Source organism: Podarcis muralis, chromosome 4 (genome assembly GCF_964188315.1).
Source record: "Podarcis muralis chromosome 4, rPodMur119.hap1.1, whole genome shotgun sequence".
Classification (NCBI taxonomy): Eukaryota; Metazoa; Chordata; class Lepidosauria; order Squamata; family Lacertidae; genus Podarcis; species Podarcis muralis.
Genome location: NC_135658.1, coordinates 41,443,859 through 41,459,145, shown reverse-complemented (window position 1 = coordinate 41,459,145; position 15,287 = coordinate 41,443,859). Strand labels below are relative to the sequence as shown.

At 38.2% G+C, this 15,287-nt stretch overlaps 1 protein-coding gene across 5 annotated transcripts in view; it reads left to right on the top strand.

Moving 5' to 3' along the window:
* The window catches only part of DCAF6 (DDB1 and CUL4 associated factor 6), a 45,838-nt gene that overhangs the window by 17,177 nt on the left and 13,374 nt on the right, over nucleotides 1-15,287 (top strand). For 2 of the 5 annotated variants that reach the window (XM_028726812.2, XM_028726817.2), the window contains exons 8-11: nucleotides 1,488-1,581; nucleotides 2,449-2,568; nucleotides 4,181-4,423; nucleotides 10,152-10,319. In XM_028726812.2, the coding sequence (XP_028582645.2) occupies nucleotides 1,488-1,581; nucleotides 2,449-2,568; nucleotides 4,181-4,423; nucleotides 10,152-10,319 (625 nt within the window). The remainder of the gene's footprint in view (nucleotides 1-1,487; nucleotides 1,582-2,448; nucleotides 2,569-4,180; nucleotides 4,424-10,151; nucleotides 10,320-15,287) is intronic. The other 3 variants (XM_028726814.2, XM_028726815.2, XM_028726816.2) reach the window with 3 other exon arrangements.

Here is a 15,287-nt window from a genome sequence, read left to right as displayed (position 1 = left end):
TAAGGCTTGGCTTCCAGACCCTTGATCATCTTGGTTGCCCTCTGCACACGTAGCATGACAAGAATGTGACTTAGTGAGCCTTGAGCTTGCGTGTGCCCCCTTTTCCCGCTTACTGTGGTGTAGCTCTGAGGAGGAGTTTGGAAGCTTTCACTTCCATTTTTGCTTCGCTACAGCTTGTCATGTCGACTGAACTTCTGAAATATGGTAAATGTTTCTTTGAAACAAGCCAACTTTTAACCAATGATTTCAAGTTCCAGTGACATGTCAGGTTGTGGTTAAGGAAGAACAGGAGCAAAAGCTTCTGAACCCCTCACAGCAATACCAGAGGAATGGGGAGGAAGGGAGCTAGAGGCTCACTGCAGCTCATTCACATCATGCTAAACTGTGACTTAACAGATGGGTATCCAATGTGCTCTTCAACTCCCATCAGTCTCAGCCAGCACAGCTAGTGGTCAAGGATGATGGTAGCTAGCAATATCAGGAGGGCACCATGTTGGTTGTTAGCATGATACATGAACACTGCCAATATCTTTATTATGTATGACCAAGTGAAAATCACCCATTTCTTAGCTCCACTTCAGTGTAACTATCATATGCTTACCTGATCACCTGAATATCCAAATGTTCCACCTGGCTGAATCTGGACTGAAAATTCCAGCAGTGTTGCAGGTGTAGCTGCTGAAAGCTATGTTAACTGATCTCTTGTTTCAACTACTATTTAAATTTAGACTAGGACCCAGTGGGTTCTATCCAGGTGTCTAAAATGTCTGGTCTGCTCATGTGCTGCAGTCACTCTCCTCTGAGTGTCCCTGCTGCTAGAGTCCCTGGCTGTCAGCTGTGACATGGGCATCATTGTGGTCTTCTTTTGGTGCCAGGCAAATATTGTTTTTGTCTCCCAGCCCTTAAAAAAAGAAAGAACTAAATTATGTTGGTCCTTCTGCTGCTTTTGATTTATTATTGAGATCTGGTACACATGTGTTTCATGTTCAAACTTCTGCTCTACCTCTGAGGATAAGGAAAGATGCAAAATATGCTATAATGTGATATGTACCTTGAGCATAAGATTTGCATGTTCAGGACATAGTTCCACAGTTCTACAGTTTTATAGCTTCCCCAGATATATACAATTTGTATTAAAAAATATCTGAATATTTTGGAACATTAAAATATGGGTTCACTGTTGCCATACTACCTTAGTCATCTTCTTTTGATTATCTTCTGTACCTAAAGAGACTTACAGTCATACCTCGGGTTACAGCCGCTTCAGGATGTGTCTTTTTGGGTTGCGGACCGCTGAAACATGGAAGTACTGGAATGGGTTACTTCCGGGTTTCAGCGGTCGCGCATGCGCAGAAGCGCCAAATTGCAACCCACGCGTGCACAAAAAACGAGAATTTCAGCTTTGGTTTAATATTTTTACCTTTTCAGCTTATTACAGAAATAAAATGTTTACATCTTAAATGCCCCTCTTGTCATTATTTCTCTAGTTACGGCAGCCTCCTGTCAAACGACTCCGACTAAGAGGAGACTGGTCAGATACTGGACCAAGAGCAAGGCCTGAAAGTGAGAGAGAAAGAGATGGTAAAATCTTGTCTTTTGTAGCTTGATTTCAGTTCAAAATCTGAATCAGTGAATAACAGATTATTCTGTTATTCATTTCTGGGATTTATGTTTTAAAAATGGTATTCCTAGCTGGTTAGTCAGATAGTGGCACCTTGTTTTACTTGAAGCAAATTCCAACTTTCTGGTTTTTCCAGTAACCGAGCCTTTTCTTACTGCTTTTATCAGCCTTAGTTCAAGTCAGCAAGGTCACTGGCCCTTAATAACATGTACAACATGAATATAGCAGCTCTTATCAAACAGACTACTCATGCTTGGTTGAATCTGGAGAGGGAAATTGTAGATGGATTGAAATCTCAAGCTGCCAGATCTTAACATGTAGGATTTTCCCTGTCCTAGTTCCTCGCTACTGAAATGAATTTGGTTTTCTCTTGCCACCAACAGGAGGACAGAGGAATTGCCAGTTAAAAGTTTGTGTACAGGTCATTAAATTACTCAGCTGGGATCACTTTTCCCTGCAGACAGTGAGTCAAACACTACAACTCTTGGCTGAAGCAATTATAGCAGAGAAGGGTTTTTTTCTCACCCCTTTTTTTTCTTTGTAATAGTGTAGTAATTAGCTATGATCAAACGGCTGAAAAAATGAAACCAGCAAAGCCACACAGACTGGGTGTCTTTAAAAAGCACTAAAAGCATTTTTAAAATTTTGTTTACAAAGTCTAACAGTTTCTGAACAATGAAGAATGAGAAAACCAATATGTTGAAAAAACATATTGAGAAATATTTTCACCTTTCAGAGATGTAAATATGCAAAATTTCAAGTAGCAGAAGGAAAAATGTACTGTGCTACTTCACAGTAAAAGGATTGACACCTCTCTTTATATATAGGTGAACAGAGCCCTAATGTTTCATTAATGCAAAGAATGTCTGACATGTTGTCAAGATGGTTTGAAGAAGCAAGTGAAGTTGCACAGAGCAACAGAGGAAGAGGACGATCTCGGTCTAGAGGTGAATGTTCTTAACTGCCTTCAGCATGAAATGACAAGGGGATTTTTGAAATAAAAGATAATAATCAACATTTTTAAAAATGGCACACTTGGCATAGGAACATGAGCAAAGCCATCTGAATCAGGCCAATGGCCCATTTAGTCCAGTATCTTGTTCTCAAGGTAGTCAACTAGATGCTTATGAAAAGACCAAAAGCAGCACTCTCACAACTTGTGATTCCCAGCAACTGGTATTCAGACACACTGCCTCTGACTTTGGAGGTAGAACCTAGCTATTGAAGTCTAGCCTAGTAGCCATTGATAGCCTTATTGTCTTTGGATTTCCTTTCTCCTCAGTCTTCCAGCTTCATCAGATATATCTTAATTCTAGGGCTATGACGGAGGGGGAAAAAACTTTTCTCTAAACCAAAAAGCTCCAAATATTTCAACCTTCTTCACAGGAGACTTGCTCCACCCCCTTGATATTTTTTTCCAGCTGTACAACATTCTTCATGAAATGAAGTGACAAGAAGTGAGCACAATATTCTAAGCACAGTCATATGTAGGGTTGTAATCTGGATTTTCCCAAACATGTCCTCTTTTTCAGGTTTAAAATGTCTGTCAGGGAAGATTTTTGAAATTTGGCAAAATGTCTGGGGTTTTTTTTTACTACAAATTGACTGCTCTTGTGCAGAGTAGACAGTCTCATATAATGCATGTATGCGTGCATGTGTCATACATACTGTATGTATGTATATATTTCATCCTCCTGGCACGCACACTTCAATAGCACCCACCGTCTGCAATCTTATTTTTTTGATGCGCATCCAGGCCCTGCTGGTGTGCTTGGTGCCCGTTGTGTAGGAGCGGGCGGGTGGGCAACCCTATACCATATATTAGTATAATGGTATTCTGATATTAGCAGTTTTATTTTCAGTTCCTTTCCTAATGATCCCTAGCATGGAATTTGTCTTTTACAGCAGCAGCTTCACACTGGGTCAGCATCATAATTAAGCTATCCACTACAACCCCAAGGTCTTGTTTGTGGTCAGTCACTCCAGCTCAGACTCCATGAGTGTATATGAAATTAATATTTTTTTTTGATGCAGTGTGTATCACTTTACACTTGTTTATATTGAATTCCATTTGCCATTTTACTGCCCATTCACTCAATTTGGAGAGGTTTTAAACACTGAAGTATTGGGTATCATCAGCAAACTTTGTTATCTCACTGCTCACCCCTTATTCGAAGTAATTTATAAATAAGTTAAAAGGTACAGGTCTGAAGTAGGAGGACTCTACTTTCTACATCATCCATTGGGAGACTATCCTATTATTCCTGCTCTCTGCTTTGAGTGATTTAACCCTCCTGATGTTCCCTTTCAACTTTACTTTTTAACCAATCCCCTAATTTTTGGGAAGTTTCCTCTTTTGAAGTCAAATGTGGTTTGTGTTGGATTTTCTTGGCAATTGTCCATTTACATATATGTAAGTTCAATAGCAGTATGCTCAGTGTTTCCAGTTGGTTTAATGTAGAGTTGAAAGTGTACTGTGCTGAAGATATTCTTTGTTTCAAATGTGACATGGTATGAGAGTCCTCTTTTGAAAAATAAAGTTGCTGTTTTTCTTTAAAGGTGGCAGCAGTAGATCAGATGTCTCTGCTGCTGGCAATGTCTTAGCAAGTGCTGAAACAGAGGCCACAATGGAAGTAGATGGTCCTGAACAGCTGCAATCATCATCATCTACAGTGTCAGCTCAAGCTCCCTCAACACCTTCCTCAACTGAAAGCCCCCCATCTACTTCCTTGCTATCCTCTCCTGATAACGAACAAAGGCCATCTTTGGAGACCCCTGCACCTCCTACACTCCATCAGTCTGGTATGTTGGAATTAAAGTTTCCATCTTTGGGCACTTTAAGTATCTCATCTATATAGGTTTGTTGAATGTGTGGAATTATGGAATGTGGATTTATTATACCAATAATCAACTAAGTTGTGTATGTGGTAGTCGAGGAATATGTGCTTCCAGAAAGAAGACACTCAGGTGGATTGACTAATCATTTAGTGTATAAAGACTACTATTATTTTAAATAGCCCTTCACTCAAAGCTCTGTGATGTTGGAGTTTGGCTGTAACTTGCTACAACACAGTCAGTTATCTGTTGTGATCTGCCTCCCAAATGGCATGAAACAAAATACCTAGTTCTCTGTCATCTATCATCAGGGCTCTCCCCCAGCATTTTAACATTTTTGAATATTACAGGAAACTTTCCTGAATTGCATCCTATTTGGTTGACAGTTTCCCCGGCCATCTGGGACTTAACTATTAAATTATTCAGACTATAGTTGCTTTGACTAGAAATAAGACTTTTTTGCACAGGTAATGTATTAAAGCTGAAGTAACTCCATTTTATAACTTAAACTAGCAAGACTAGAAACTTTGGGTGGGATCCAAAAATGTGCTCAAAAGCTTGGATTTGCCATATCACAAACTGCTTTTGAAAGATTCATCTTTTTCAAAAGTTGCTTGCTTTGTAGCATTGGGTTTACTGTTGAAGAAACATGAGTACAGTTGAACCTCGGGTTACATACTGTCCTCCTTACGCTTCAGGTAACGAGCTCCGCTAACCTGGAAGTAGGTCTCCTGGTAGCGAACTTTGACCTGGGATGCGAGCAGAAGTCGCGCGCTGGTGGCGCCCATTAGCAAAAGTGCGCCTCATGTTAAGAATGGTTTCGGGTTAAGAATGGACCTCCGGAATGAATTAAGTTCGTAACCGGAGGTACCACTGTATAAAGTCTCCTTTGACACATGCAGCTAATTGTGCTGTTCTTTGGGTTCTTGATCACTGCAGTTTGCACAGTTATGTTAAGTAACCTTTCCAACAATTGTTATCTCTTTAATTGCGGTAAACACACCATAGGCAAAAATTAAACAACACAAAATCATAGTGATTTTGGTTATAATAGCACTTCATTTTGTACCACTTCTGCATCTGTGTTCATGCAGTTTGATACATTTGCTGCTGTGATATAAAGAGAAAGCACTGTCCAGGCCTCCTGCATCTCTTATACATACTTGAATTGGGCTTTTCTACCTATAGATGTGTGCCAGCTTATCTGTGCTCCGATGGCCATATCCTTTAGCAGTAGGAGATACAGTTTCTCATTTATCAAAAAGCAAGAGCTCACAATAGACCTATTTCCCTTCAGAAATGGAGTGGCATTACAGAATTTGGTAGCTTTGCTATTTGGATTGTTGGGAATTTCTCCTTCCAACATATGCCTTGGCTTCCTTTCTCAGTCTCTCTGTGCTGTTGTCAGAATACACTATTTTCAGACAAAAACCTGCAACTTTACCAAGTACAGTTATAGAGAATGGGAAAGAAATGAGGCTTCTAAAGTAAGTACTATAGGGAAATGGAATTCAGAACTGCAAGTTTTGCTTCGGAGGACGTACCAAGAGGAATAGTAGTGGAATTATGCTTATTTTGTTAGGCTGCTTCACACTTTACATTCTGTTTTACAATGTCATTCCATTGTTTCATTATATGTTTTAGATTGGTTTAACTGTAAATTGTGTCAATTTGTTGGAAGCCGCTTTCAGGACAGAAAGATGATGTAGGCTTTTCTATCCTATATACAGTGCAACATAGTATAAGCGTAGCTGTACAATTGTGTTTGAAAACTATTGTACATGGGGTATTTCTGTGCAGAAAAAAAATGTCATGTATGAAGATGCCATAAAAGTCATATATTGAAACCCTTCCACTGCCTGAAGCCCTGTAATTTTCAGGAATGAAACTGAGAGATCAAGTAAAAATTTTCATTTAATAAGCTGGGCAAAGGCTAATGAACATTAGGAGGCCTGTTAAGAGTCATGCTCCATTGTTCCCACATTCCTCTAATATATTGCATCCTTAGTCGCACTGGCATTTTCAAGTCGATCTAATTGCTGGCTGCTGCTCAACTGTGTGCCTCCTCCATGAGAGGTCTGGAGGGTGGCAACACGAGAATGGACCTTTTCTGCTCCCCATTAGTGGAATTCTCTTCTCAGGGAGGCTTGCCTGGTGCCTTCATTAATATCTTCAGGCACCAGGTGAAAATGTTTTCTATAACCAGATCTTTGGCTGATTAATATTCTATGACATTTTAAATGTGTTTGTGATATGGGGAAATATTGGTTTGTTTTTATTTTATTATGTATTTTGTGTTCTCATTTTATATTTTTATGTTATGAACTGCCCCATGATTTTCAGATGAAGGGTAGCATGCAAATTTGATTAAATAATAATAATAATAATAATGCTAGTTTTGTGGTTCTTTGAATCCTCACCCTAGGTCTTCAGATCTTTCAGAGGAAAAATGTTTATAAATAAATATGTAAAAAATAATTACTATAGCAAATGGATTATAGAATTGTTTTCTCTTATTTTTACTTTTCTCTCAAATTGCTTTGCATGCTCATGCATAGTAGTCCTTTATGACTTTAAAATAATGCTTGTTCAGCTATAATATGGAGTTACTCAAGATAGTTATCAGATTTGTAGATGTTGAGACTTTTACAAAGTTAAATTACTGTCTGTTGAGAAAGTAGCTATTATTCACCTAAGTGAATAATACAACTTTTGTGTTCCAGAGGAGTTAGTAGCTTTGTGTTATACATTGTGTTTGCCTGTAACATTGAACCATAGTATAATGCTGCATGGATGAGTCTGAACAAACGCAAGCAAAGGATTGAACACTCTCCACTTACTTCATCCTGCATGGACAAGAATGAATCATTGCAAGAGTTTAGTTTTAGGAAATCTCTGCATAGCATTATATTCAAACCAGAGACATCAACTCTCGTTTGTTTAGTAAGCCAGTTTCATAACCCATAGTTTGAAGCTGGCTTACTATTGATGTAAGAATTAAGAGACCAAGGGTGTAGATTTTGATTTTTAAAATGTTCCAATATTAATTTTATTGAACCTTTGGCTAGATATATATTGTATTCGGTTGATTTTGTGTGCTTCCATTACTCCTATGCTGCATTCCTTTCCTATCTGACCCTAAAAATGGCACAAATGATCACGAAGAATGTTTTGTTATATTTGATTTGAATCAGCACCAGGGTGAAATCTGGCATCTCCTTGAAAGGTTCCGAGGAAGAGATAGGGACAGGAATGTCAACAACCCTGTCTAGGCCTGATTGCTAAGGAAACAGTGATAATGTAGGACATTTGAGACCCAAATGGCCAGAGCAGTTAGGGAGACTGGGGGTGAAGTTAACGGTATGGAGCCAATGCATGTTTTACCTCTCATGACCTGTAACCTTTCTTCTTGTATGTAGAAGGTTGTTCTGGAATGTTTTGATGTTTATGACTCTTTGTGTGCTGTGCTTATAAAACCCTTGTTCCGATTCTCCTTGTGGCAGACCTTCTTCTTAAGTGGCTAGAACAACCATGTTAAGTTGAGCTCTGTCCTATTGCAATAGTATCTAATAAAGTCCAGGTCCCTAACTGGATCTGCTGGAGCTTGCTGTAATTCACTTGGTTCCATGTTTTGTTTAAAAGCTGTTCCCTTACCTGGGTAATGAACAAGTGGTGTAGAAATAAATTCTTACCACACTGTGAAACTGACCAGAGTTTGGTTTAAAGCAGGACCTCTGGTTCAAATGCATTGCAGAGCAGAGATTCCTTAAAAGTAAAACTAAACTCTGACAATGTCCTCCTGTCAGACAAGAAGGGGTATGAGGGGAGCACAAAAATGTTTTCCTTAGGCTCATTCATGTAGTTCTGAACTATGTTTTATTGTTGCTTGTGAGCTAAGCTGCTGTCTCTGCCAGAATTGCTATGTGAACCAGGTAATGTAACTCAACAGAGAGAATACAATTTCTACTTAGCTTATTCCATTTGCAGATGCATTACTGTCATTGGGGAACTTTCATGATTTTCCTTTTCCCATGCTATGCATTATGGGTGTGTGCATGCATGTTTCTTGAGATGCTTTATTCTCTCATGAAAAATCAAATCATCCAAACAATTAGATCACAATAATAGTAATATTGTATTTTACTGTGTTGTGGCTGTTACAGCCAAACTTTTCTTTAGGCTAAATAGTCTAAACAAGTTAAGTATTAAAACCAGTTTAAAATTAATTTCCTATCATTACAGCTTAAATGATCTGTTACTCAGAGACCATTAGAGTTCTGTAAGCTTGGTTACGAAACAGACTGATCTAATTAATAGTAAATATGCAAAGATATCTATATGCCTACATTAAGTCAAACACCAGCTGATCTTCCCTACCTATGAAAATATTATTAAAATCAGTAATTTTAAAGGGGAACTCACTATTTTTTCTCCACCTGTGCTTATAGTTCCTGTTCTTATCCATTTTTAATCTGTTGAACATTTCAGCAGAGTTATCCATTTCAGCAAAAATGCTGCTGCTTCTTTTTAGTAGACTTTGGTAACCACAAGTTTCTCACTTCTCAGGGAATCATTTCGAAACATTGGGCTGCATCAAATAGTGCCTTTGCCTTATTGGAAAACACTTCTGCTTACATAAGTTAGGGCACCCGATTTTTGCTGACTGCTCCCTCAGTGAGGAGGACCCTTTCTAAGTGCTGAGGGATCCTCCTGAACAGAATGGTGTATGTCTCAGAGGCATGCATTAGTTGAAGGGAGGAGAATCTGCCAGAATCAAGTGCCCCAGCTTATGTGAGCAGAAGTGCTTTCCAATGATTTCTCCAATATTTGTCTGCCTTTGAAACACTTTATACATTATTTTCCCCCTATGCTGAGATAGTCTTCATGTAATTTTTAAAAATGTATTGTAACGTGTAGAATAACACAAGGGGAGATTGGACTGCTGATCTATGCAGAGGTTGTCCATTCTGAGTATCTGTATTATGAAAAAAATGATGTCACTCTTTCCCTTATTACAATATACACAAATCTTTCTACATCAAGCTTCTCTCTCTGTATTGGGAAAAAAAAAGTATGAGATAAGTTTCTTATTTCAGTACTGTATTGGTCTTAAGGTTACTTCCCAGTCTCAACTGTGTTTTATCACATACCTTCTCTATTTGCTACAAAAAAATTACTCATAAATAGGGAGCATGTGGCTGCATTACTTATGAAAATTTTGTATTAGGATTTAAAAACAGAATCTGGTGGGACGAGCCACTTTTTAAGAACTGTGCTAGTCACGCTTCAGTTCTCTCTTCTTCCTAATACCATGATGTATAATGCAAAAGAAAACTTTTAAGAGAAAGTGTCATCTATTGCACAAAGGATACTCTAGGAAAGCTCCATATGTATGCGTTTCATATCATCATGCTTTTTGGTACATTATTCTTTACTTAAATGGCTAAATAATTGGGTAATAGTTGGAGACAATGAAGCATGAATAATGAGCTTCATAATTCCTATAATTTAGAAAGGAAATAACCAATAAAACACATTTTATTTTCCTTCTGAATATTAGTAGTTTGCTTTTAAAACGTTTGCTGCTTTTATTTCTCTACTCAATATCTATTACCTCGCTCTTTAGTCTTTATGTTCTTTTTATCCTATGTTCTATGCCTGTTTCTTTTTACACCCTTTTTTTCCTGTCTGTCAGAATTAATGGCGCCTGAGTTAGCTATACTCCGTAGGGGCCTGCAGCGGCTGAGGCTTAAGAAGGCTGAACAGCAGAGACAGCGAGAGCTAGCTGAGGGTTCAGCACAACAGTCCTCCAGCTCTGATCAGTCTTCCCCTAAGGGATCCCCACAGGACCCTCAGCCTACAGGTTGTCATTTGTCAAGGTTTATTAAGCAGCTGGTGTAGTTACATAGTTTGTGCTGCTATTGTTTGCTGAGATGCTTCCCCTCAAGAACAAGAGAGTGAATGCAGTTGCTTCTTGCGTGTTTTTGGCATTTGGTGGTGTTCATTCATCACAGTGCTCCAAAGTAACTAATACTTGGCTGAATATCTCCTTACTTCTGTAACAATTTTGTTAAGTATAGTTCCCGTTTGAATAATATCTGATCCATAAGATCGACTGCTTCACTATGCAAAGTTGTAGAGTTGAGGGCTTCCTATTCCAGCCTGATGCACTGAAAGAAAACTAACCCTAGCACTCACCAATGTTTAACTTTGGTTTCAAATCCCATGCTTTGCCCTCCTCACAAACCTGAAATGAAGTGGCATTTTAAGCAGCTCTTTCACATCAACTAGGAGAAAGAGGCCCCTTTTCAGATGAAGTTATTTTGATTTCTATAGACTCTTGTTTGGGCCTTTTTGAATTTTGCTTTGGGTGCTAAAATGACCTTAGCTGAAAATAATTTTGCCATATTTATTTGTGGGAATGATGCATCTTGGCTTCCTGTTACCCTTGGCTGTGACACATACCTCAGTTTTGGATAGATGACATTATTGTAGAACAGGGTGACTTCCATTTTGAGGGGTATCAACCATATTCCTGATCAAAGTTATCCTTCCCCCAGTCAAACTGCATTGCCACAATACTTGCTAACTGTTTCTATTGTGTTAAAATGCTGATGCATGGCAAAGGGAAGTTTCTCAGTTCTGTTCCTCATTATTTGTACTTTTTTTAGTAGCTGGTGGTAAACATTTTAAATAGACATATTAAGGGATCATGAGGCACAATTGTTTTGTAATGAACTTGAGAAGTAAAACTCCACTTGATCTTTATAAACGTTCACATCAAAAACAGAGAGATCTGGTTCATTCACTGCCTCTGCATGTAGATTTTATATGTGTAGAAGCAAGTTTTGGCTCTTCCTGTCTTATACCATGTGTAGAAGCTGAAGTTTAAAAGGCTAAATGCTTGAAATTGTAATATAAGTAGACCCACTTCATGCAACTGTGTGCTACAAAATGGCTATGGGCAGATTATGTAGATTTTTATGCAACATGTGTAGATTTTTATGTAGCTCAAAGATTTTAACACATTTAGGCTTGATGGTGAAACATTTGTGATCTTAAAGCTTGCTGCACACCCCACTGAGCCTTATACCTACACACCAGGAATATATGCAAGTAGTTAGGTGATATGATTTCAAGTGTATGTACTCAGAAGTAAGACACATTGAATTCTGGGGGATTGGCTTCCCTGAAAGTTCATACAGGATTGCTGCTTTATTGCCTTACATTGGAATTATTTTGAATAATTTGTTCTCAGTTCTTTGTATGTGTGATCTTAACTTTACCACTCCCTCACTAATACAGGTTTGTAGTTGAGGTGAATTTAATATATTTAACTAAAACTGATTGTAAATCACATTTTCTCTCTCAAATCACCGGTCTACCTGAGACTGGATTACTTGTGCAATGTCCTATTGTAGAAGAAATATAGATACATTTTGGATATGTTTGATCCATACTTGGATCCTATGATTTTGGAAATGGAAGTACAGTCATCAGTTTTCTCTCTATAGATTTGGGAGCTGATTAGTGCAGGTTGCAACTATGCAGGTTTTGCTGACTTGCAGATTGATAAGGTAGCAATGCAACTTATGTTACACTGCATTGCAATTCTGTGAATGGTATATACTCACTATTACTTACATGTACTTGGTACCAGGAGTGCCAACTTGGCACCATGACCATTGGTGCCCGGGGCTGTGGATGCCATGCAGCATGCATGGCCCTGGCACGGAAATTTGTGGGTGCCCGGCCCCTTCATGGGGAATTTTGTGGGTGCTCAGGCACCCAGGGCCCCAGGGAGTTGGCACCTATGCTCAGTACTTTTGGTCTTATAGGACATGGTTTTGCAAAAAGAGAGACAAAGCTTCTGGTGCAAATCACAACCAGTGGACTAGAGCTACCATTGCAGAACTACTTGCAATTACATTACAAACAATGTACAGTCGTACTTTGGAAGTCAAATAGAATCCATTCCAGAAGTCCGTTCGACTTCCAAAATGTTCGGAAACCAAAGCACGGCTTCTGATTGGCTGCAGGAAGCTCCTGCAGCCAATTGGAAGCCCCGTAGGACGTTCGGCTTCCAAAAATAGTTCGCAAACCAGAACAGTCACTTCCAGATTTGCGACATTCGGGAGCCAAAACATTCAAGAACTAAGCTGTTCGAAAACCAAGGTACAACTGTATTGGTGCAGAAGATAAAGCTCAGCTTAGAGAATTGCCTTGGAGCAATGATACCAACAAGAGTGGGTTCTGTGTGGCAACCTCAAGTCTTCTATTGGCATCATGTCAGGAGCTTTACTAAGACAGAAGAGGTTTCCTTTCTTTGCAGAGCTGCACTTCCTAAAATTATAGATTGGATTGTGTTGTCCAGTGATAGTTACTGTGTGTGTGTGTGTGTGTGTGTGTGTGTGTGTGTGTGTGTTTGTATGTGATCACTAAAACTCTCAGCTATGTTATATATGTATCAGTAGTTGGTTGTGATTGCTTCTGGTGTCTTGTTTGTAATATTATGTACTATATAAGTTCAGGTATCTGTAGTCAACCATCTTCCACCCTACATAGTTTGCTCCTGTGCACCCCCCCTTTTTTTGGCCTTTTCATCATTTTTGCTTATCTTGCACCAGAGAAGAAAACTACTTATTGAAAATAGGTTTTAAATAGGTTGAGCTTTAAAAATCGTTTTTTCCTCAGGGAAAACTGAAAGGTAACAACACACAGTTACTAACAATCTACTAATAAGAAAATGAAAACAGAGTCTATGCTTTTGCTATTATTCATGTAAAGGTTGTTAAGAATGTTTTAAGTTTACACACTTACATGAGATTAAGTTCCATTGAATTTACTACAGAATAGTGATGCCTTCGGTAGTGTTACCAAACTCTTGTTAAAAAAAATGCTTGTTTGGTTATTCAAAATTACACAAAGCTGAATGACGCAGTTATAGGAAAACCTTTGTTGTGTTTTCTAGTTATAAGAACCAGCAAAATTAAGCAATTAAAAGAGTGGGAACATTGTGCTGAAATCTAATGTTTTAAGACTTCATAGAGAGACAAAGGCACAGGCAGGTTGTTCAGGTAGGCAGCAAGGTGCAGAAATACAGGGTGGAGCCTGACATGCACAGCAGCAACAATTTCTAATTAAAGAGCAATAAAAGGCAAGGTTACCAAAGCACTCAGGGCCAAACTAGAAGTGTATTATTGAAGGGTTTTTCCTTTTTTTTAAAAAAAAATAATTTTTATTAATTTTCCAAACATGTAATAAAAACAAACAATAAAACCAAACCAAACATACAAACAAATAAACATGTATAATTTCATAAACTTATTTTCCTTCACCTTATTTCCCGGACTTCCCCATACCTCCCTTTTTCTGCATCCTTATTTTTCCCTTTTGACAGCAACCCTCCATTTAATTAATTAACTCATCTTCATTATAATTCCCTTAAATTTATGATTTACAGCTGCAATTCTCTGTTTCTTAACACCATAACATCTCAGCACTCCTCAATGTTACAACAATTTTTAAGGTATATTTTAAATTTCTTCCAATCTTCTTCCACTGTCTCACTCCCCTGGTCACGGATTCTGCCGGTCATCTCTGCCATTCCCATGTAATCAATCACTTTCGCTTGCCATTCTTCCAGAGTGGGTAGCTGCTGCGTCTTCCAATACTTTGCCAGAAGAATTCTTGCTGCTGTGCTAGCATACATGAAAAAAGTTCTGTCCTTCCTTGGCACCAATTGGCCCACCATGCCCAGGAGAAAAGCCTCTGGCTTTTTAGAAAATGTCCATTTAAGGACCTTTTTAATTTCATTATAGATCATTTCCCAGTAGGCTTTAATCCTCGGGCAGGTCCACCAAAGGTGATAGAAAGTACCTTCAGTCTCATTACATTTCCAACATTTATTATTGGGCAAATGGTAAATTTTTGCGAGTTTGACTGGGGTCATATACCACCTATAGATCATTTTCATTATGTTTTCTCTCAAAGCATTACAAGCCGTAAACCTAACACCAGTATTCCATAACCTTTCCCAGTCATCAAACATAATGTCATGACCTATGTCTTGTGCCCATTTGATCAATATTGAAGGGTTTTTCCCCAGCCAGAGTTCACAGGAGAGAAAACGTCATGTTCCAGAGTCCTATCCCATCTCCATTTCCATCTTGATTTCCCTTCCTATTTGGAAATCCTTTCCTTCCTTGCCTCATTTTCATCAATTCCTCTCTAGTTTGCCTAAAATGTTTTATAGTAATAATTATAATTAGTATTTATTGGATTTCTATACCTCTCTTTATTTGAGGATCACAGGGTGGTTTACAATATAAAAACACAAAAATATGTAACATAGTAACAAACAAAAACAATAACCCCATAGATTTGTAATTAGGGTCTGGGGGAAGAGGAATGTTTTTGTTACTTAACTTTAGGCACCAGGCAAAAACATTATATATAATATAATAAAAACACATATAATAGGTAGCACAAGATCTCTTTGTTTTATATAATTTATATCCTGCATCTTCAGTTCAAACTAATTAATATATCCTAGGTGGCAAGTACAAATATATTAAAACTAATTTAACATTTCTAAAATCCAATGAAGCAACAGTAACAGTGAAAACAGCAACATCATAGGAAGCTATTTTAAAAGATTTGAAAAAATAAAAATGTCAGAAAGACATGAAAGACATGAAAGTAAAAGAACCAGATGAGCCTCCTGGGGAGAGTATTTCACAATAGGGGCACTACGTATGAAAAGATAATTTCCACAATTGCCACATGATTAGCATGTAGAGCAGGGCCTCCAATGACAGTTTTAATGAAA